This window comes from Lepidochelys kempii, chromosome 2 (genome assembly GCF_965140265.1).
Source record: "Lepidochelys kempii isolate rLepKem1 chromosome 2, rLepKem1.hap2, whole genome shotgun sequence".
NCBI lineage: Eukaryota > Metazoa > Chordata > Testudines > Cheloniidae > Lepidochelys > Lepidochelys kempii.
The window spans coordinates 265535061-265558667 of NC_133257.1; the positions used below are offsets into that span (position 1 = coordinate 265535061).

Below are 23607 nucleotides of genomic sequence, written 5' to 3' on the forward strand. Positions count from 1 at the left end.
TGGCAGCAGCGCTTACGGGCCCCAGCAAAATCGGGGCCCATTGTGCTAGGTGCTGCGTGCACATATAGAGAGTCCCTGCCCGGATACGGTCACAGGTCAGCCAGGCAAGATGGAGAGAGGGAGAGGATGTTGCCCCGAGAGACTGTGACACTGATACTTAGCCACCTGGAGGCAGTGTGGCTCAATGGATAAGGGCCCTAGATTGGGAATCAGGAGACCTGGTTCGTATTCCCAGCTCTGCCCCAGACACGCTGTGCGACCTTGGGCCCGTCACATTCTCTCCCTGTGCCTCAGTTTCCCTGCCCGTAAAATGGGGATAATGATACCGATCCTCCTGTGTGATCTAGGGATGAAAAATGCAATATGTCATGTCAACACACTTGCCCCTGATGGGCATTTGGAATCCTGCCTTTGCCGAGCGTAGGGCTGAAAACAAACGTTCCCGGTGTCTGGCCTCACTTCACCCTGCGGGGCCCCGTGGGTCTGGATCTCTCGTCCCATCCACCACATCTTTATTACTGGTGGGGAGGGTGATGCGGGAAGAGATGAGAGCACTGCTTGGATTTGGGTCCTGGGAGGAGCCTATGGCAGCTCCTGGTGCTTTAGGAATACAAGAGGGGGGAGGTAGGGATTGTGGGGCACAGGTTGTCTGAGACGGATTTGCAGTGGGTGCACTCCAGATATTGCAGATACCTTCCTTCAGTCTTCCTATCGTCGTCCTGTTCTCTCCTTTTCTTCCCCATCCCCACTCTGCTTTCCTCCCTGTAGGCTGCAGCCAGTAGAGGGCGACGTGATCCCATGGTTTTTTACCCTGACTGCGTTACTGCCCTCTACTGGACAGCATTTGCAGGACAGACCCAAGCCTTGAGCGTTAGACAGATGAGCCCCAGTCCCACGTGGTCTGACACTCTTGCAGGAAGCTAGATTGTGCTTGCAGAGGGTGAGTCTATGGCACCTGCTTAAGCCCAGATTCCCAACCCCTTGTGCGTGAATCACACAGCCCGTGAGCCTGCTGATCGCCGTGTGCGTGTGTTTCTGCGCAAGGCCCAGCATGCTGGCGCGATCCCCACCGTGGGTCTGAGAATCTGGGCTCAAGCCCCTGCCCGCGTCTGGTCTGGGCTTGGTTTCCTGGGGCGCCATCTAACGGGGCTGCTTGGTTCCGACAGCAAAACGCCCTGCAGGTGATCACGCCGGCCTCCGTTGAGGCCCTCATGCTGGTGCTCAGACAGTGGTGCTCCCCACGGAATGGAGACACCAAGGACCCCAAGCTGCTGCAGCTGACCTTGAAGAGCCTGGTGGGAATGATTCACATCCTGCACGCCAGCAGCCCGGGCCAGCGCAAGGTGGAGATCAGGACCATCTTGGACAGCTACTTCAAGGTCCTCAACTCAGACCAGCCCATGGCCTCTCTGAAAGGCTCTCCGGCCACTCGCTGGGAGGAGGGGATGATTGCTCTCAGGGTGAACATGCTGGGTAGGTAGCTCTGGGAGGAGCTGGGCCTGGAGTTCAGGGGGTGGGGAGGCGGACAGGGCTCTGGGGTGGTGAGTTTTTCCCGCACAAGATGGGTACGGTTCCCTAACCGTGCACCACGCGGATGGGAGCCGCTGGGGTAGTGGAATGAGATGAGGCTGTCCCTGGGGTTAGTCCCGTAGTCTCTAGCAGGGCGATGCAGGCTGCTCTGTTTCCCAGGGCACCAGGGCAGTGTGGCTCGGCCGCTGCTGGGAGGGCTAGTGAAGACCGGACATGGCTATCCACCGGGTGTTAACCACCCTGGCTAGCCCTGCCAGAGGAGGGCTCAACCACGTGTCGTCTCTTCTTCACCTGCTGTTATGCTGGGCTCAGCACCAGCTCGCGTGCCCCTGGTGCTGACCGAGGCAATGCTGCCTGACGTAGGCAAGGCCTAGCCATTCATCTGGCCTCTTAAAGTCACTGCCTCTCTCCATTGGGCACCTCTCTGGGAGGAGAGGACGATCTCCGTACCCTGCTAGAAATTAGGCACCTGCCACTTCCCAAATTCCCTTTTGTCCCCCCAGGAGCTCTGGGGGTGGGTCATGTGCAGCCTGCTAACCCAGCTATTGGGAGTGCTAGATAGTCCTAGCCTCCCGGGTGTCACTTGCATGGCCCTTGGGCCTTACTTCTGCTCCTCTCCCCACAAGTCTGCCATGGAGCGAGGCTCAGACGCTGCTCCCCTATCGGCTTGTGTTGATGGATGACTCTCTTCCTCTCGCCTTCAGATGCAATTCCGGAAATGCTGAATTGTGGCGACCGGCCAGTCCTGCAAGCCATGTTCCTCAGCAACAACTGCTTCGAACACATCATCCGGCTGATCCAGAACAGCAAGGTACGCTCCCCGGCACTCTCGGGTCGCAGGCGGCGGGGGAGGGACCTCTCCAAGTGTCCTCCTACCTGGAAAAACCTGAATCGGGTCCTTAAGCTTCAGGGCTGGTCTCAGCAAGGAGACTTGTTCTAATACCGGGCAGGTAGAAGTAACGGAATGAGCCAGGCACTCTGCGGGAACTTGAGCTGTTGACTTTGGGTTGCTCTCGTCCCCCAGAAGCCATTAACCGTCTCTTGAGTCAGACCCCCCACCCCCACCCACCCCTGAAGATCCAGGTCTGTCATGCTGTAGTACAGTAGATCAGCCAGCTAATGACGAGGAAGCGGAGAGGCCGTTGTTCTGGATTGTGTGCCCTCTCCAAGAGGAGTCCGTAATTCCTGTGTTACACGTCCACCCGGACCCACTCTGCGTGTATGTTGAAGCCTCAGCTTCACCCTAGATCTGCGTTTCGTCATTCGGCCTGCATGCTGTGTGGGGCAGAGACTGTTTTCCTAGGCGTGTGCACCACTTAGCATCCTGAGAGGCTACCACAACACGCGGGTCCTCACCATTATTGTGGTGCAAGCATTGTTCCTCTTACATTAAGGTCCTGACCACCAGTGCACAGTCAAGATTCCAGTCCGCTTTTCCCAGGAGTAGGACTGTCAACCCTGCTGCCCTGGCCAAATTCCAAGTCCAGGGAGAACACGCAGGCCTGGCTTTGGCCCGGCGCGTGTTCGTTCTGCCTGGAAAACCCCTTAAATCCTCACTTGTACACAAAAGGAAGATTTACAGCCATTCGTAACAAACCGAAAGCCGGACCCTGCTGGAATCTTGCTCTCCCTCTTGCCCGTGTGTTATTTTTAACTTCGGTTTAAACAAACCAGGTGCGGGTTGGCTGGAATTTTCCCATTTATAGCATTGGCCAGAGTGGTGGCTCGGAACGGGCCATGTTTGGGGCCGTGTTTGGCATTGAGAGCGCATCTCTGCTCCCTCTCTTCAAAAACAGGCGCTCTTCGTTCAGCAGCTTCAACCAACAAGGTGCCGCTCGGGCCAGTCCTGAATCTCAGCGACCGCCAGTGGTTGCTGTTGCAAACGCTTGCAGCTGAAGAGAGGATGTCTTTTCCCTAGGAGAGGCTGCAATTCGCCATGGTACCAAGTAGATTCCTAGATCTACAAGAAGCTACACCTGAAGCTGCTTCTGTGGCAAATGCGAGGGTGCCTTGCAACAGGCGAAGATGTGCGGGTGAACGTGGCTTGGAATTGGGCAGGGGAAGACAGGCAGGCACTCAAATACATTGAGGAGTAGCTGCAGCACTCTCTTAACCAGCACTTCTTCCGTTATTAAAATCCAGGCCGTCGGGGGGGCATTCTGAGCCCTTCGCAGCCCTGCCCGGGCTTTCATCCGTTCTGAGTGTTTCCAAACTTACGCTCCCAGCCCCGGGAGCCTATCTGTCAGAACGTCGCTCGCGCCGATGAGCGCCGCAGCCCTGGATCTTGGCCACCGGTGGTGGAGAGCTAACGGATTAGCGCGGGGGGGCGATTGTTTGGCAGGTCCAGAGCCATTCACCTTATTGAAGAGGGTGCTTGGAGCTGTATGTTTTGTGATGGGCTTCATACACAGTAATCAGCCCTTGGCACGGGGATAGATGGTGGTATAACCCTGCTCTAGGGGTCTTGGTGGGGGCAGGGTGAGGCAGAGAGGGGGAGTGACTTGTCGGAGGCCACGGAGGCAGCCTGCAATAGAGGAAGGATGCGAACTCAGGACTTCTTGACTCCCGGTGCTGTGATCGGGTCCCGCCTCTCTCATTTGTGCCCTCCAGGTGTCCCTTTGTCCCAGCACGGCTGGAATAGCACGCGTGTTACACGACCTCTTTGGCACGCGCTCATGTGTCTGCAGCAGCCGCCACCTTGTCTTGGGCGTGCTCGGAGTATCTGCCAGGGTGCTATAGGCCTGCAGGCCGGTGATAGGCAGTGGAGGTGTTTAGAAGAGCCCTGAACGCAGCCAGCTAGGAGGACTCTCCGAAGGACAAGCAGCCCCGTGCTGGCTGTGGCTCAGAGCTCCCGACCAGACTCTTTCAAAGAATCAAGTGCAATTAGATGGTGCTCTGCTCCCTGCTGCTCCTTGCTCCCCCAGGCCCGCGGGATCAATCTTCGGGACGCTAACAAGATTTTTCCACCTCTCTCCGTCATCTGTTGTCATCTCCAGCTGCGGCTGTTGCCGGGGAAATTGCAGCCCAGTCTTGTCCTCAGCAGAACTGCTGCTGAGCGAGGAGCTGCTGGCTACTCTCTGTGCGAAGCAGGCTGCTGCTGGGAGACGTGGGAGTAGGGGAGGGTAACTTATACCAGACAACTTTTACCATGGGCTTTTTCAAAGCAAGGAGCAGGCTACTCTCCAGTGCTCCTGGGAGGCTCAGTGCCGCTCAGTCGTGACTCCGGTGGCCAAGGGAGGAAAGCAGGACGGCAACATGAGGTGTTGGTCCACGTATCCTTGTCCTTCCTCTCCAATCCCATCTGCCCCCAGCTCTACCTAGCAACTCGCGGACTGGCTGCATCACTTTGACTCCAGATTGCTTTCGGGACCGTTATATGGGCGCCCTAGCAGGCAACCCAAGTCCCCATTTGTGCTGAGCAGCCTCCTGTAACCGTCTCCCTTTGATCTTCCTTCCGCAGATCCCTACGTGATTCCTTCTCTCCTCTTGCTCTCCGGGGTTCCCCGATCTTCCCTTCCCAGTAACGCACTGCTGCCCCCTCAGCGTGCCAGCCCCAGAACCCAGTGCCTCTGCATTCATCTGCTGTTAGGCCATGCAGGGGGAAGTTTCCTTCAGAGGCTTTGCTGCCTTGCTACAAACAGTGATGCATCATCTTTCCCCTGCTGGCTTCAGAGCTCAGTTACGCTGATTGCAGTGGAATGGTTCTGGCACTGTGCTGGTGTCACCGTGGAGAGAAGAACCTCACTGCTGATAGTTCGGAGAAGGGCCTGTTTTTCCTGGGTCCTGATCTTTGCTCTCCAGATGAGACCATCTTTCCTTCCTCTGTCCCCCAAAAGCTAGGACAGAGACCGAGCCCTGGAACCTGGCACAGAGCAAGACTCATTTTGAGACTCATTTTTTTACAAGGCATTCCGATTCCTCTGATCCTCGCTGGTTTCTGCCCAGCCTTACCATACTGGAAGAACCAGAGAAGACAGTGACAATCCGGTTCTCGAAAGCAAATTGACTCAGGCTGGTCGATGGGGCCAGACTAACGCTCTAAATTGGGGAGCCCTGTATTAGCCCCGTGGCCAAGACTGGAAGAGTTCAGGCTTCCCCACGCACATGCTGCCCCATCCATATTCCTTGTCTCTGGTCTGCACCGTAGAGGCTGATAGCAAAGACACTGCCGGTGGCGGTCTCTGTGGTGTGCATGGCAGCTCAGTAGGAGCTGGATTTAGAGTCCCCCCTGAACTCGCTTCAGAGATGCCACTGAACTGCTGACAGCGGGGGTTACTGAGTCGCTACTTACCCGGGAGACCTTTGGGTCAGTGACCTGGAGGGGAAAGCTCCATTGCTGGTTCCCAGGAGCAATTTCCACCAGGCTGTTTTACAATCCTCCCACAGCATTAAGATTTCAGGATCTGCCTTGTTGCCCCCCACCCCCAGCCAGGCTCTACCCTGCCATTTGAAGTTAGTGCACAGGAGAAATGCCAGCTGCTCTGATGGTGCAGAGACGAGACTTCACAAACCATATGTCAGAGGCAGGCTGCAGACCAGAATTCAGAACCTGATCCAGGGCCCGCGGGGGACAGTGTCTTTCCCCCGGGCGCTACCCCTGTACCCTCTGGCTCTGGGGGGGCACCCAGGTTGGAGCTGTGTCCCAGCGATGATGCAGCGGAGTTGAAAGCCCAGCTGGTTACTCCTGCACTCCTAGGTGTGCCTGTCCATTGTGTGCTTAACCCTCTCTCTCTCTCTCTCCTCCTTGGCTGACGTAAGCTTTTCTGACCCCCTTTTCGACAGCTCTACGTGAGCGGGGCACGTAAAGCGGATGAGACGGGGAGCGAGCTCGCCGCACGCTTATTGACCGAGAGCGATGTCCAGAAGGTATTGCACGTCACTGGTGGCGGCCAGAGCAACGCTCAGGCTGTGGCTGCTTTCGTTAATTTCTTTTCCGCTGCAACAAACCGGGTGATGTCAGCAGCGCCGTCAAACCCAGGAGCGGGGAGGGAAGGGGACACTTTTGTCCGTGGCTCTGAGCCCAGCTATCAGGCAAGTTCACCCTGCACCATCCAGCTAGAGGTGAGAAGGAAAATAGGACCTGAGCCGGCCCAGTGCCTGTTGGCTTGGGTGGGGATTGCGCATCCAGAATGAAGGGTGAGATTTTGTCTTTGCTTGGTGCTTTCTGTCCCCAAGGGTTTGGCACTGATGGGGAAACTGAGGTGCAGCCCCAGGGGCTGGCAATGGAGTGAGGTGGGTGCCTGGCAGGCCCCTGTCTAAACCATACAACCTCGCCCTTCACCCGCCCCGCTAAAATTAATTTTGCCTGCACACAGACCGGGACTAGATCTCTGAGCAGAGCCAACAGTTATGGATGCACTCCATCCATAGTACTGTAGTGCCTCCCAACAGGCCTAGGAGCGAGACAGACAGGCCGGTATTCTCCTCCCCTCTTTACAGGTGGGGAAACTGAGGCAGAGTGCTACATGGAGTCCGAGAGTCAGTCATGAAGTTCAAGGCCAGAAGTGCCCCCCAGATCATCTGCTCTGGCCTCTAGCGTGACACGGGCCACTCCCATCAGCACACCCAACCAAAACTGAAATGAGACCGAAGTAGCACAGCCCGCAGGAGACTAGACTATGATGGGCCACAAGCATAGGCTATTGGGGACCAAGGTTCACTAGTGCCCGATGCCCCTGCAAAGGCAGAGATACCCAGAGAACCCTAGTAAGTGCCCTGCACTCCAGAGGAAGGCAATCCATCCTTCCCCAAGGTCACTGCCAGTCTGAGCTGAACTGAACCCAGATCTCCTGGGTCCCAGTCCAGTGACTTCCCCGCCAGGCCATCCTGTCCCCTCCCTATCCTGCCGGCCCTTCAGTGCCTGCTTTGGGAGCCAGGGTGGATTTTAAGTCATGATGGCAAAGCACGACTGGCCCCTGCCGTAGTCTTGTGCCCAAGGAAGGTCTCCTGTACCCCACGGCTAGGTGAGGAAATAACCCAGCCACCTCACCTCGCCGATGGCTTTGCAAGGCTCTTTGAACCCGCTCTTGGCTTCTTTCCCGGGTGTAATAGCATAGGAAAGGGGCTGGGGTGCCCCAGAGCCTGGGGAAAGGGAGCAGCAGACGCGTTCCAAGGGGCATCACGTTGGAGCAGTTACTTACCCTGCTGTCTTCCCCTGTCTCTTTTTAAAACAGAAGATGGATTCAGAGGCTAAAATATGGGGTCGGGGGGGGGGGGGGAGATCCACCATTCCATTTGGACGTCCCTGGTGCTGACATCCCTGGTTTGTGCAAGGTGATGGCACTTTGGGAATGAGCCTGCATCAATCACGTGTGTGTGTGTGCGTGTCGAGCTAGTCTCACGTCCGTCGCTCTGAATACGTCCTGGCTCGCCTGCAGGGGTGGGGAGGGGGGATAGCTCGGTCTCCCGTTGGATCCAAGAGAGCCGTCCAGAGAGGGCTCGCTGTTACATGCTTCTCAGCCTTCCAGGCGCGTGGCAACTGGGGTGCAGGAGGGCAGGCTTCATGGAGGCTTAGAAAGGGCATATCTGAAGTAACCAAAGCCCATCAGGTTGCCGGCCGTCAAGCCTGCAACCCTGGTGCCCTCCTGGGAGTAGATTTGCAAGCGGTGTTGTCAGGAAGGCTGGGCCCAGACCTGTAAGGTGCCAAGCGTCCACGAATCCCACCGATTTCCATGGGGGTGGACGGGCGTGCAGCACTGCCATGAGAGGCGCAGAGGACCCAGCAGGATCCGGCCCGTAAAATCCACCTTTGTATTGAATACGCCCCGTCCAAATGTTATGTCGAATTGAACGTCTTCTAAAATGTACCAACCTGTAGTGAGGTCCATCCTTCCTCCCCTCGAAACCCAGACACTTGGGGCACCGCAGTTCAGGAGAAACAATCCAGAGCACGCGCCAGATCCTCAGCTGGTGTGAACAGGCATCGCTCCATTGAAATCAGTGTAGCTCTGGCAGTTAATGCCAGTTGCACCTACGTGTCTTGGGTTGCTCCCCCAGTGGGGCTATTGAGTGATTGGGGGGGGGGTTGTCTCTGTCCCCTCCTAGTTCTAAGGGCTCCCTTGCGTAAATGGCCTGGAGTAATTCTCCTGCAGCCTGTGCTTATAAATGGCGTCCCCCCCACCCCACCCACCCACACACACTCTCTCACTCCCTGGCCTTGTTCCTGATTCGAGATTTGACATATTTTTTTTTTTTTTTTTTTAGCAGTAGATGGAGTCTCCCCCCACCCCCTCGGTGGGAGTCTCTGACCTGTGTTTCCATTTTCCCCTTCCTTATCAGCTTGGTAGCTAGGGAACCAAGGGAGGTTTTCAGAAGCCGGGGGCTGGGCCTAGGCAGACAGGCTCTTCTGGCTTTGAAATTGAGCGGCAACTTCCGGGAGAAGCCACTTAGACTGTCCTTCCCGAGGAAGGGAGCAAAGATAATCTCCTAACAAAGGAAGGCAGGCCTGGCCAGATGGAACAGCTGAGAGGTATTAACAGCTGGTGGCTCACAATACAATTTAATTACAGAAAACCAAGAGAGCCGTAAAATGTTCCCTCTCCCTTCCGGGCTCCTTGCTGGCATCTGCGGGAAAGCTTGTCGTTTGGTTTTATACTTCTCCCATGTTTGCAACATGCATGCGCATCTTGGGAGCAGGTTTTGTGGCTTTCCCCAGGCTGAGGGCTCCGGGGGAGGGTGGGTGGGGCCAGAGAAACCCTTGCTGAGTTTGTACAGCTGAACCGAAAAGGAGTTCTCTGAGGCTAGCCCTCTCTCTCCTCCACCTTCGCATGCTTCTGGGACGGGGTGGGAACAATCCCTAACCAGCTGGCCTGGGGACCTCTTGCTCTGTTTATGCCACTGGTCCTCTGGGCCGCTGGAAGTCTGCAGAACCCTCCTTGGGCGTGAGCTGAGCAAAAGTGTTTGAGACCCTGAAGGGGGGCCTATGGGGGAATGACCCAGGTCGGATGAACAGGCCAGGGGAGCCCCGCACTGATTCACTTGATCAGCGTCTCCTGGTTTGAGTGGGATCTTGTCTTTGTTTCAGACCCTTCCCGTCACCAGCTCCTTCCCTCCAAGCCCTGCATTCCCCTGAGCGAAGCTGCCTCCAGCTGCCGCGGCTTGGTGGCCCCACAGTACTACTTCCTGCATTGTTCGGTAGTGGCGCTTTGGCAACCCAGCCTCGGTTTGCATGCAAGGCATGACAGGTCCCCTTTCCATTGCATCTTGTAGGAGGGAGGGTCCCTTACGGCTCTGAGGTGGGGGACGGCCGTAGTCACTCCATGTAAGCTCTGCTACTTGGCTGCACCGATCTTTATTTTACAGGTCGCTGGGCGTTGCATCTTGAACGGCCCTGGCTATTGCAGGGATAGGAAAAGCCGCCAGTCCAAAAGATTAGACCCCTGGAATTGACCCAGTCTCCCTCTTTCTTACCAGAAATATCCTGTCCCTTCTGGGCAGAAGGGAAAATTAATAGAGGTTCTCCCCACCCTGGTTTGAGCTGGGGTTTTAAAGCCTTGATAAACAAAGGGACACAATGGAGCATCGGGCCGGGAGGCTGAAAGCCGGGGGCATGTCTCAGCGTTCGCTGTGGGGTGGCTGTTTTCCACAGGAAGGGTGGGGGTGGGGTCTCAGGGCATGGCGACCCTGCCCCAGATTGTGGAGAAAAGGGAAAGCCGAGCCCAGGACACGGAGGTGGCGTTTGCCCGTTTTGCCCCTCGCTCGCACGTGGAGCCGCGTTGCTCTGACAGCTCCCTTCTCAAATGCCCCGGAGGCTCCAGCAGTCCTAGGCCTCGGACCCCGGGGCACAAATCTCCCTTCCGGGGCTGACCTGTGAGCGGGGGTGGTGTTTTCCACGAAGAACCACTCCCCTCCTCAGCTGGCCCATGGCTGGAATCCTGCCCCCACTGAAGTCAAACCCCTGCTCATGGCAGCGGGTGCAGGAAATCTCCGACGTTTGGCTTGTCCTCTTCCGGGGTGGTGTGGCCAATGACAGGAACTACCTGTGGTCCTGGAGGCAGCAGCTTTGTGTACCTCTATCTACCCCTGTTCCTGCTGTCCCCTCTCTGGTTCTGCTGGGCATCATCCAGGGATGCCCTGTGCTCTCTCTGGCAGGGCCCTGCTCCTTCTGTCCTCCAGATGTTTCCTCTTGGTGCTTCTGTGCATCTTTCTCAGACCACACTCCACTGTCTAGCCGCCCCTGTAGGGGAAAAGACCCAACCTGGGAATAGCCCCCTGAATCTCCCCTGCCCCCGAAGGGATCTCAGGATCACAACAGAGCCTGGATTAAAGGCAGGTCCATTCCCTCTTCCTTTCCAGCCCCTACTGGTTAATGGTCTTCCATCGGCCTAGCCCCCTAGGAGCCTTAAACAGCCCCAGGGAGAATGGATTTGCCCTGAGGGGCAAGGCCCGGTTGGACTGAATTTCTTTGCAAGCTAAAGCAGCAGATGAAGGCGGGGGCCCGGAACGACCCCACTACCCTGTGGTCATCTCCTGTACCCGTCGGGTGTCTGCCTTCAAGGAGCGCGTTACCGTGCGGTCCCTAGCGGTGACCTGCAGAGTTTAATATTAAACGGGTGGATCTGAGCCCCACATCTGGAGTCTGGATTCTCCCAAAGTTTGGCGGGGGAGGTGGGGGTTATCTCAAATAAATAGCATGCTCCCCAACCTGCAGCCGTAAATCCTGCCTGCCGAGGAGAGTCTAGTCCCTGGGATTCAGGTGGGGCAGGGGACGTGAGACCCTTCCTTCCTGTAGGTCAGGTACAGCTGTGGCACTATATGGGTCTCTCTCCTCTCTGATCCTAGGCGTCCTATAGCCCCAGCTCCTTTGGTGGCTCTGGGTAAGTAGGGGTGAAAAGTTTGGCATCTGCAGAACAAGGATTGTCCCACCTGCCTGTGGCCAGACGGGTTTGCTCAGGGATGAGGCTGAGTGAACTGGTGGTTTCTCCCCATCACCGATGCCATGTAAAGAGAGGAAAAAGCCTGGCAGCTCCCTGTTGGACAGTGAAAGGTTCACGTTCTGATTTCTCTGAGGTGCCAGGTAGCCGCAGCTCCTGTGGTTGCTCAGCGGCTTAGAGGGTCTGAGCTCGGATCTTGCACCGGTACACGAGTGTGCTTGTCAGCCCTGCAGCTACCAACGCGACCTGACCCGACTTGAAGCTCTTCTCTGCTCAGAAGCCCCCGGTGTGACTTTGTAGTTCAGGGCTTGACTTGGAGGAGCTGTGAAAACAGGGACGGATTGACCTGGCAGTCCAGCGGATTTTAATAGGCTGGGGTTGCCACATGATCGTCACTCGCTTTCTCCCTTGTCTTTAGGTGTTCGACAGCAGTTCCGACGCCATCACGGTTCATGCCATCAGAGTGCTCACCTCCATCATGAGCAATTCGCCATCGGCCAAGGTAAGAAGTGGGGAGGCCCAACCCCCTTTGGAGTTCTGCTTGGTTGTGAGGATGCAGTGATGGGGGAGTGCGATGAAACGTGTAGGTGGAAAGGGAGCTAGTTTTGGCAAGTGGATTGTACACACTGGACTAAGACTTGGGAGACCTGAGTTCAAATCCTGGCTTTGCCCCTGGCCTGCTGGGTGATCTTGACCACGTGCTGTCCGTGTTTCTGGGAGTTTGGGCGACTAGTGCTTCAACGGCACTGCACCTGGTAAGAAGCGTCTATAGGATGAGGCCCTAGGATTGGACTTGAGAGCTCAGTGAAGAATCGCCACACGATTCAGTGGGCTCCTAGGCCTTGTCTATACTGGCGGCAGCGTGTAGGGTCCATGTAGCTACACGCCGCAGTGAAACACAGGCTGCGCGCATGCTGCAATGTGTAGCTACACGGGGGCAGTGAAAGGCTCTGGTGGGGACAGGCAATGGGGAAAGGGTCCGGCAGCGGGTAGGCAGCAGGACACTACATTGCTTTAAAAAAAGAAAAAGGGAAAAGTGTGGATGGGGAGGCACCGTTTGAGAGCATAGCGAGTCATGCAGGGTACGTACCCTATGGTTCTGGTGGGTCTAGACTCTACTCACCTAAAGTCATGTTGTTTAGGGTGCACAGTCCCCAACACAGCTATATATATGCTCCATGCCACCGGGAGTGTGCCGTGTAGACACACCCTTCTGAGTGGCTTTGAACAAATCCTACCAGGTGGCTGTTTTTTAACTCCCATTCACGGAGTCGGACCTGGGTTTGGTTTGGCTCAGCTCGGCTCAGGTTTGGTTGTATTCAGTGTGTTCGGGTTCAGTTCCGGATCAAGCCACCGAAAAACGGTAATGGTGACCAGTTGGACCAGTTCCAATCAAATTCCAGTCAGCGTGGAAGTGCATTGAAAAAAGCGAGTTGAAACTTAAAACTGAAACTTTTTTTTTTTTTTTACCATTTATTTTTTTAACTTTACGTGAGTTTCCTGGTGGGTTTTTTTTTTTTCCTTTGCCTGGTCAAATCAACGGGATTATTATTTTTTGTTAGGAACAGTTTGAGCAAATTAAAACAGCATCTGCTAATATTTGCTCTTTCATCTTGGGCCTCTGCCGTGAAGGAATAAATCGGAGTTTGGAGCCTGGGCCCTGCCTCAAGTGGGGCGCCTGGAGGGAGGAGCTGCCCCAGGTGGTGGAAGGAGGCTTGAGGCGTTATTTTAACCTTTGGGACCAGAGAGCGGGCCTTTTACATAGCAACGTGTCCTGTGCAGGCAACTCCCCAAGCGTCTCCTCTCCTTCCCTACTCTTGTGGGCTGGTCTTCTTCTATTCTCCTTCTCGTCTCATCGTACGGGGGCAAGGCCTTTCTGGGAGTCGGCACAGGGCTGCTGGTTATTTCGTTGTTTAATAATGACAATAAGATCAGTCCTTTTTTTTTTTTTTTTAATACTGATCTTAAAGTACGCAGACCCTTTATTTTAGCTGGTAACCCCAATTTTTTTTCAGTTCAGGTTCTAGATAGAACAAACGTATGGTTTTAGTTTGGTTCCAGTTCAAGTAAAAATACCCTTTTGAATGGGTCCCGGTTCCACGCCCTGTCCGTCACCCCTGCCCTGTGCTTGGGTGTATGGGGCCAGGGCATGCACTTAACATGGAAACATGTCTTGCTTCCAGGAGGTGTTCAAAGAAAGGATCGGCTACTCCCACTTGTTCGAAGTTTTCAGGAGCCAGAGCCAACCCACCGCCCACCTGCTTGAGGAGCTTCTGAACATGGTAAAGACGGAACTCTGCTGCGGGGCAGCTCATGGCTTTGCAATGCCTGGCCCCAAGCGTCCCGTTCCCCAGACGGGATTGGCAGGGCCGGGGATGCTACAACACTGCTGTGTGGCCAGGCCATGGCTAGAGGCTTGAATCTGGTACTACCTCAGCCTGGCCCTTTGCCTCAGCCAGTAGAGGCTGATGGTTTTAGAGCCAGAGGTCCTGAGTTCAATCCCCGTTGCTGGCAACGCACCCAGGGCTATTGCTAATTGCAGGACTGCTAGAGTCAGGGGGAGGAGGGACACATGGGTTACAGCCCATCTGCTTTCTCACGTGCAGCCCAGTGAAGTAATAAAATGCAGCTGTTCTCCTTCCTTACTGAGCACAGTCCTTTGCTAGTCCCTCTTCACTCCCCAGTACAGTGGTTGTGATTCCTTGGTCCTGACCTTTTATAGTCTCTTTTGCAAGCCCCTTTGGAGCCAGGTGGGAATTGGGCCCATGCGAGGCCATGTTTGCTGACCTGTGGTCTGTTTTGTGCCTTTCCGCTCTGTCCCTGCCTTGTGAGCTAAACCAGCCGGGTGAGTAACTGCAGCTGTGTCCTTGCACTGAAGATCGAGGGCATGATAAGGAATGAAACTCACAACAAACACACCATTGTGTAGCACATTAGGAATCCTCAGTGCGGATCGCCGCAAGGAAAAGCTCTTTTCCGTGAAGCCACAAGTGCAGGGAGCCCGGCCCCCCAGTGCCATTGAATCAGGCAGCTCCTTCGTTTCCAGCACGCCCTGGAACCAAGGCAGCGTAGGCCAGAACACATGCCCGTGTGCCTGGGGGCTGTTCTCCGAGCAGGTTTACATGCGTTTGCAGGCCCTGGGCTGGACTCTGCCAGAGGGTATGGCTACATTCGAGCTGCAGGTCCGAGTTCCAGCTCAGACGGACGTACCCGCCCTAGCTTTAATCGAGCTAGTGCGCTAAAGGTAGAAGCGTAGTCCTGGCGGGATGGGCTAGCTGCCCCTAGCATGATCCCGCCTGGGATCCTAGGTATGTATCCTGCCACCCATGCTGCCGCAGCGACACTTGTGTTGTTAGCCTGCTAACTCAACAAAAGCCATGCGTGTGTCCGCCCAAGCTGGAACCGACCCGGCCAGCTGCAGAGCCGTAATCTTCCAGCGTCGCACAGGTAGAGATCAAAGGCAGCTAAGATAGTTATACCCATTAAGGGACCTGGAGCTGCCCCAAGATGGCTGAGGATAGAACCCATCTCCTGCCTCCTAGCCCCGGGCCATGTCCATGAGATGGTACTGCTCCCTGTGGCATAAGTAGGGCCCTACCAAATTCACGGCCATGAAAAACCCGTCACGGACTGTGAAAATTGGTCTTTTGTTTGTTTTTACCCTATACGGTACAGATTTCACGGGGGAGGCCAGTGCTTCTCAAATGGGGGGTCCTGACCCAAAAGGGAGTTGCAGGGGGATTGCAAGGTTATTTTAGGGGCATCACAGTATTGCCACCCTGACTTCTGCGCTTCCTTCAGAGCTGGGTGGCCGGAGAGTGGCAGCTGCTGCCTGGGCACCCAGCTCCGAAGGCAGCGTCGCCGCCAGCAGCAGCGCAGAAGTAAGGGTAGCAGAACTGCAACCCCCCACCACCACCACAATAGCCTTGCGGACCCCCCTCCCCCAACTCCTTTTTGGGTTAGGACCCACTGTGAAATTTCAGATTTAAACAGTTGAAATCAAGAAATTTTTATTTTTAAAATCCTATGACCGTAAAATGGACTGTGAATTTGGTAGGGCCCTAGACATGCGCAAAGGGCCCCAGTACAATCAAAGGAATACAAATCAGGAGTCTGTTCCACCTGTTAGCTTGTCTCTGGGTGCAGCGAGTCAGGCATAGCCCTTGGCTTTCCCGCTAGAGATCAGGTTAAGGTTTCTCTGCCTTCAAGGGAAGAGACCCGATTACTCTAGGTCCCAGAGGAGGGGGAGCTCACAGAATGAGTCATTTCCCTTAATTAGCTTGTCAGCTCAAGACAGTTGGAGATGCAAAGGGCAGGAAGAAAGCCTTGCTGGGGGAAGATGCCTTGACAATGATAAGGCAGCAGAGTTCTCGTGTTAGAAACGCAAAAGGTTATTTCTCCATTTGCAAGTTATGGGATGTCTCGGCTGCAGTTTTGATGTCCGTTCAAGCAATGCCATCATCCGCAGCGCTTGGCTTCCTCAAAAGCAGCTGCTTCATCACAGCCCTGGGGACAGAGGAATTAAAGCACGCCAGGGGGTCTGTGGCACTGGGGGATGGGGCATGAAGGGTGACATTAATAAGGATCTAGGTCTGATGGGAACGGACATCCATGGAGCCATTGAGAGCTTTCCGCTTGCAAACCATGAGTGAAGCAGTTTGTGGGGGGCCCCGATCCAGGATTGGGGCCCCTGCGCTATTGCCATGCAAATAATAAATAAATGGACGTAGCTGCCAAGTAGCAAAGCCATTTCTGTGTCTTCAGAAGACTCCAGAGGTGCAATTCTGGGGCATTCACAGCCCCTCGGTCCTGTCATCTGAGCGATGTCATTTCTAGAGGATGCTGGTTTGCGTCTCACCCTTAAGTGCACAGATACATGCTTACAGCCTGGCTCTGTATCCGATCTTCTTACTGACCTGGAGAGAGGCTGCAAATGGTCTCTGGGGGCGTCAGCTCCTTTTCCTGGCACCCAGGCCACATGTCTGGGTGTTGCCTTGTCCAGAAGTCTTAACTGGCTGATAAAATATTTCCACACGCAGTGAGTGGGAGGGGGAATTCATCCATAATCGAATTCCCTCTACAGTGCAATGATGCCCCCCGTTGGCTTGGGTGCAGGGACTGAACCAAGGACCTCTGGATCTAAACTCACGGCCTTTTAATGCCTGAGCCAAACTTCCAGTATCAGGGCAGCAGTAGCTAGCTCATAAACCAGCCTCCGGACAGGGGCAAACCACATGCTGAACGTCAGTGACGTGGGTCCTGTGGGCGGAGCAGCTCACCTACCCTGGTGGTGTTTGGGATTGCAAGGTGTTGTTTCCACAGCTGGTGATGAGTTAGGGCTGGTGGAAGCCTCACACCCCTCTCCTGCACTGGCCCGGCCCCCTTACCTTTGTATGCCCCTCTCACCTCCCACCCCATCCCTGGCTGCACGTGACCTTCATGCCCAGCTGGTTCTCAGCTGAGCCTCGGTGTGTTGCGCATGCCAGTCTGTGTGGAGTTGTGCATAGACACCGCCAGAGGCGACGTGTGGGGGAGCACGGGGAGGGTGTCAAGTGCCCCCCTAGATTAGTGGGGCAGGAGAGGAGCTCTGTCCTTCTCTCCCTGCGCTTCTCCCTGGCAGCTGGGAGGGGAGCGGGATGGAGCTGCTTCTGCCTGAGGGAGCCTGGCTGGGAGGCAGAAGAACCTGCACGGGGGAGCACAGAGAGAGGAGGACCGAGAGCCCCCCCCCCCCCCCCAGCAAGTAACATGGGACAAGGATTGCATTACGGCCCCGGGCTGCGGGAGGGGTCACTGGGCAGGGGAGACACGTGTTCGGGGGGGAGGTCACGTGTCCTCCCCTTTAGCATGCGTCTCCGTATACTGGGAGCACACTAGTCATCTGCAGATGCTGCCATGCGTGGTGGGTTGGCGTTCTCCATGGTTTGGAATGCCCCATGATGCATTGCAGCAGCACAGGTGCCACTGAGCCTGGTGGCCCGTCCGTGGGCTGAGCGCAGAGCAGGCCGGGTGCTGACCCTGCCGGAGGGCAGTGGGGAGGTGGCTGGCGCGCCCTTCGGCCGAGGGACATGACCCTGTGGCTTCTGTCTCGCCAGGCAGTAGAAGGAGACCACAGCGCCTTCCCCGTCCGACTCATCCGCAATGAGCAGCCGTTGCTGATGCTCATCGCGTGGCTCCCTGAGCTGAAGTCACGGGACCTGCAGGTGTTCCTGTCCGACTGGCTGAAGAGGATCTGCGACGCTTCCCTGCCAAGCCGCGTGACCTGCGTCAAGGCAGGGATGGTCAGCTGCCTCCTGGACACCCTGCGCGCTGAGCAGGAGCTGGACCGGAAGTGCTCCAAAAACCTCATCTACCTTCTGCAGGTGCTAGGCAGCCTCTCCATCCGGCCGCAAGAGCTCCGCCAGCTCATCAGGCTGCTATGGACTGAGCCTGGCAAGGGGCCCCACCCTTATACTACTCTGGTCATCCGGGCGCTGTCTGGCATGGCGAGGAAGGACCAGTCTGAGAGGGCACTGCAATACTTCGACCTGATGCCAAGCATGGCCGGAATTATGGTGCCGGCCATCCAGAAATGGCCCGGGAGTGGCTTTGCCTTCCACGCCTGGGTCTGTCTGAACGAGGAGCCCGAAGGCTTGCCGGATCTGCCTACGAGGCTGAAGCGAAAACAGCTATACAGGTAGGGCGTGTGGAGGGGAGTGGGCTGTGTCCACCTGCCTCCTTCCCTTCCTTTCATGCGAACGGGAAACCCATTGTAGATCCCTGGAGTTTGGAAAGCAGCCAGCCAACAAACACAGTTTTAAGAACGGAAGGCTGTTGTCTCTCACCTTTATATGACTAGTTTGAATTATTTAGGCGACTGAGTTGTTACTGTGGTCCGCTTTGTGGAAGTGCTGGGTTCCTTTATTGTAGGATCTTGCCTAGAAACGGCAGTTTGTGTTGACAAGCGGTGACTGTCGCCATTCAGGACAACTGCACCTGTATTTCCTCTCGTGGTCTAGCAAGAGTACCCTTTCTCGGCTCCCGGCTCCTCAGCCATCACCGCGTTTGGTACAGACCCATGTCTCCCTCCCTCCTGAGCGGGGTCTTTCCAGGCTGCACAGCTCCCTTCCTACACTGTGATATCCCTGAACAGGCTATGAACAGTGTATTGCCAGAAGCTCTAAGTTCCCAGCCCTTTCCGAGCAAGCACATTTATTCTTGAGGTGAAAGCATGACAAGGAAAACTTATGGAACACAATCAAGAACACCCCCCACCACACACAGCTAAGCTTACCAGAGGTCACCCATCAGCCTCATGGGACCTTACGGGCTCAAGTCCTTCCAACCCTTCCCAGGAAGGATTGCCCCAACCTTCCCCTCTTAGAATCATAGAAGATTAGGGTTGGAAGAGACCTCAGGAGGTCATCTAGTCCAACCCCCTGCTCAAAGCAGGACCAACACCAACTAAATCGTGATCGTTCCCCTCTATTCGACATTGGTGAGGCCTCATCTGGAGTACTGTGTCCAGTTTTGGGCCCCACACTTCAAGAAGGATGTGGATAAATTGGAGAGAGTCCAGCGAAGGGCAACAAAAATGATTAGGGGACTGGAACACATGAGTTATGAGGAGAGGCTGAGGGAGCTGGGATTGTTTAGCCTGCAGAAGAGAAGAATGAGGGGGGATTTGATAGCTGCTTTCAACTATCTGAAAGGGGGTTCCAAAGAGGATGGCTCTAGACTGTTCTCAATGGTAGCAGATGACAGAACGAGGAGTAATGGTCTCAAGTTGCAGTGGGGGAGGTCTAGGTTGGATATTAGGAAAGACTTTTTCAGTAGGAAGGTGGTGAAGTACTGGAATGGGTTACCTAGGGAGGTGGTAGAATCTCCTTCCTTAGAGGTTTTTAAGGTCAGGCTTGACAAAGCCCTGGCTAGGATGATTTAACTGGGAATTGGTCCTGCTTCGAGCAGGGGGTTGGACTAGATGACCTTCTGGGGTCCCTTCCAACCCTGATATTCTATGAAATCATCCCACCTGTGCAGCTCAAGCGTTGACAGTAGGGATGCACGGTGCAGCTTTGGGCAGAATCTGAAGACCACAGGGTCGCGGCTCTAACTTGGAGTGCTGATCCTTTATTACTGGTGGTGATGCACGGGATGAGAAGAACCCAGCTTGACTCTCAGAGCCCAGGGTGAAGTAAAACCCCACTTGGGCGTAGAAACTTCCCCTTGAGTACTGGTCAGCATGGGCGGCGGGTACAATAGGCCAGGGGACCCCCGGTTGCGGAGTTTGGTGGCAAAGATTTTGCTTTATTATGCCCCGTGCAGATTCTGGGACAGCTGAGGCACATGCCACCTCTTCAGGCACCCCGGAACCTGCATGGGGCATATCAAAAGCATCTTCTAACAGATGCTTTCACCCGGGGCGGGTTGGGTCCGGGGAGGGGAGATGTGGCGCAGCTTCGGCCAGCCTGGGGCTCCTCTGTGGGGGGGTTTGGGGCTCCTGCCACGGGCCGGGGAGGGGGGCAGCAGGGGATCTCGGGGCACCGACCATGGGGAGGGCGTGGGCGGAAGCGGCAGAGACGGGGGCTAGCCTCTCCAGCAGGGGTCTCCACCCGACGCCCATGCTCGTCAGCTTTTCGCAAAGGAAGCTAGACTGGTGCCCAGCAGGTCTCGGTCGCTCCCCCTGCATCCAGGGCTGGGAGAACTTGTGCTTTAAATCCCCTTCTGAGCACGGCAGGTAGCCTTCCTCGAGGAGAATGTAAGAACCCCATCTGGTGTCTTTCTCCTTCCCTTCCTGTTCTGTATCTTGATCATCTTCGCTTTACTGTGAGCTTAGTCTGATTCCGATCATCCCCATCTGTCTGATTTTTCATCCTTCAGTGATTCACTCGACCCTCCCACCCCAAGCTGTCTGCAACCATTCTCTCTGCTGGTTTGACTGTCCTCCAGGCTTTTACTTCCAGCGGTGTGTTCGTTCACACACCTCCCACAGCTGTTCCCTTCCACTTTCTCCCTCTGGCCTCCAGGGCCTCGGGCCAGCTTCTAACCCCGAAGTCATGGTCCTCCCTCCTCCTTGTGACTCCCCCCTGCAGCTTTTTCACGGCCAGCGGCACCGGCTTCGAGGCGTTCTTCACGGCCGACGGGATGCTGGTGGTGGCAGTGTGCACCAAGAAGGAGTATATGACGGTGGCGCTCCCGGACTTCACCTTCAACGATTCTGCCTGGGTGAGTAGTGTCGCTTTACGCTGGGATGAGACATCCCCTTTCATTCCCGTGCCTTCTGTTCTGGCGACCCTATGCCCTTCCATTGGCCTTACCTGATGAGTTGGTCCATCAAGTCTTCATCTTGCTTGTGACCGTCTCGAATTCACTTGGCCACAGGGGGGTGGGGTCAGCATACAGCCCGAAGTGTGACTTGGGTCTATCTGATTGGTATTGTCCGGCCTACTTTAAACCTAGCCCCTGCAATGGCTGTGCTGGAGGTGCCAGAGAATTCTGCCCGTTGCCCATGTGCCCTAGCGTTTCCTGCATCTGTTCTGAATCTACAGGCTGTTCATGTCGTGCAGTGACCCTCTGCTCTGCAGTTACAGCAGTGGGTTTCCGCTGAGCCCTTTCGTCACTGGGGGGGATCCTCCTCCCCTCCCCCAAAAGACTGAGGCCAACCTATTTAAACGTGGGGGCAGCACCTGGTATGAAGACAACGTGATGGTCAGGATGCAAATTGCTAGGATCGCGCTTAGCAATCGCAGCGGAGATCAGGGCCCAGTTGTGCTAAGCGCTGCGTATGCATGGACTGAGAGACAAAGAGCTTACAGTCCAAACAGCCACCGGGTGGCAGGGGCAGCAGAGGGCAAGTGACTGGCCCAAGGCGACTCAGGAGATCAGTGGCAGAGCCAGGAATAGAACCCAGGTGTCCTGGGGCCGGTACCCCCTCCACCGGACCATATCTCAGGCTGGTGTCTGTAGGTGGAGCGAGACAGCAGCAAACAGGAACATGCAATTCAGGAAGCAGTAGTCCAGGGTCTCTTTAGTGCCTCACTCAAGGCAGTAGATCAGACTTGGTTTCCCCTCTATACAAGGAGATAGTAAGGCTCAGAGGTGAAGTAACTTGCTGACGGTCACAGAGGGGAAGGTTCATAACTGGGTTCACCACAAAACTGGAGAAATCCGTGGATTATAGGGTCCAGCCAAGCTGGTCAGGGAAGCAGAACCATGCTCGGGGTGACCCTAAACCTCTGACTGCCAGAAGCTGGGAGGGGAAGGCAGAGATGGATCTCTCCAAAATTGCCCTGTTCTGTACGCTCCCCCTGAAGCTCTGGGATGGGATACTGGACTAGAGGGACTATCAGTTGGGCCTGGTATGGTCATTCTTAGGATCTGACTCCCAGTGCCTTCACTGAAAGCTCTGAGACCTGCAGACACATCCTGGTGTAACGCCGGCAGACCCCAGGCTTCGGCGGGCGGGATCGAACCTGGGCCCTCTGGAGCTTAGTGCATGAGCCTCTACCGCATGGGCTAAAAGCCGACTGGCTCTTAACGAAGGCTGTAGAGCAAACTCATTAATATCTCTGTGTGGTGTGGGTGCCACTACCTGGGACAGAACACCGCACCCAGCAGGTGTGTGGGTTACACTATTTCGGACAGACGTTTGCTAAGCACTGCTGCAGTGTCCGGTCTGCCTTGAAAACGAGCCGCTGGCTGTTCAGTGCAGCATCCCTGTTACTGCTCCCACTGCAGCTGTACGTACTTGGGCTGCGAGCGTGTCTCTGACAGGCTCCCCCAAGCTGCTCGGGGTGGAGCCGTACCAGCGCTTGCCTGGGAGACCTTTTTGGAGAGCCCCGAGGTCAGGGGTGGGCAAACTTTTCGGCCCGAGAGCCACATCGGGTTTCCAAAATTATATGGAGGGCCGGTTAGGGGAGGCTGTGCCTCCCCAAACAGCCAGGCATGGCCCAATCCCTATCTGACCCCACACACACTTCTTGCCCCCTCACGCCCCCCGCGCCCCCCCCCGGGACTCCTGTCCCATCCACCACCCCTTGCTCCCTGTCCCCTGACCGATCCTGGACCCCTCGCCCCTGACTACCCCCCACTGCCCCCATCCAACCCCCTCCCTCATTCCTGATGGCCCCCCCAGGACTCCTGCTCCATCCAACCACCGCTTCTCTCTGTCCGCTGACCGCCCCCCGCCACTCCATCCAATCCCCCCTCTCCTTCCTGACTTCCCCCTGGGACCCCTGCCCCCGTTCAACCTGCCTGTTCCCTATCCACACCCCCACCCCCTGACCACCCCCTCGAACTCTCCTGCCCTCTATCCAACCCCCCCTACCCCTTGCGCGCTTCCTGGAGTGCTACAGCCGAACCGCCCGGCTGGAGTCAGCCATGCCACCGCGCAGCATGGAGCACCGGGTCAGGCCGGGCTCTGCCACTGTGCTGCCCGGCAAGACCACGCAGCCCCCCTCCTCCCCCCACCCCGGCCAGAGTGTTGTGCCAGCGGCACGGTGAGCTGAGGCTGCGGGGGGCGAGCTTCACGGGCCAGGAGCTCAGGGGCCGGGCAGGAGGGTCCCGCGGGCCGGATGTGGCCCAGGGGCCGTCGTTTGCCCACCTCTGCCCTAGGTGCTTGAGCAACGCACGGGGGATTCAGGAGGTGGCGTTCTTCCCCGTGAGCCGCTACTGAGTCAGCCTCCCAGCATGGAGGTGGCACCGTGCTGCTGGACCGACCGCAGCCATCATGGCTCCGACTGCACCTTTCCCGAGCGCAGAGGTGCTTCCCCGCACCCCCCGGCCCGGGCTCTGGCTGGCATTCTGCTGCAGTTTCAGTGGGGTACGGTGTGTTTCACCCCCTGCCCTGCGGCGCTGGGGAGCAGCACTGCTGAGTCTTGCTTACGCCGCTGGTGCCTTCCACCCGGAGGAGGCTGCCCGTACGTCCACCGCAGCCTTGAGACGCTGAACCTCCATTGATCTGTTATCTGGGCTCCTCTCGGGTCCTGAGCTGCCCCCAAGTCCGGGAGGAGATGGCTTGGGTTGGGGGCAGCTGGCGGCGGGATCCTTGATGATCTGGCAGGGGAGAGTCTGGGAGGAGGGGATCCGGAAGCCTGAGTGTCTGGCGTTTGGAAGCGGGGAAGGAGCATAGTTGGGGCTCGTGCTTGCAGGTCGTTGGGCTCATGCTGTGTATAGTCAGTAAAGGGGCAGGGTTGAAGCCGACGCTGACTCTCTCCTGCCCGGCTCTCTC

General features: G+C 56.3%; 1 protein-coding gene across 1 annotated transcript in view; it reads left to right on the forward strand.

Moving 5' to 3' along the window:
• The window catches only part of NBEAL2 (neurobeachin like 2), a 173507-nt gene that overhangs the window by 103592 nt on the left and 46308 nt on the right, over positions 1 to 23607 (forward strand). Inside the window, 7 exon segments of the mRNA XM_073334853.1 lie at positions 1167 to 1473; positions 2235 to 2341; positions 6313 to 6396; positions 11821 to 11904; positions 13586 to 13684; positions 17495 to 18075; positions 20471 to 20603. Of these exon segments, the coding sequence (XP_073190954.1) occupies positions 1167 to 1473; positions 2235 to 2341; positions 6313 to 6396; positions 11821 to 11904; positions 13586 to 13684; positions 17495 to 18075; positions 20471 to 20603 (1395 nt within the window).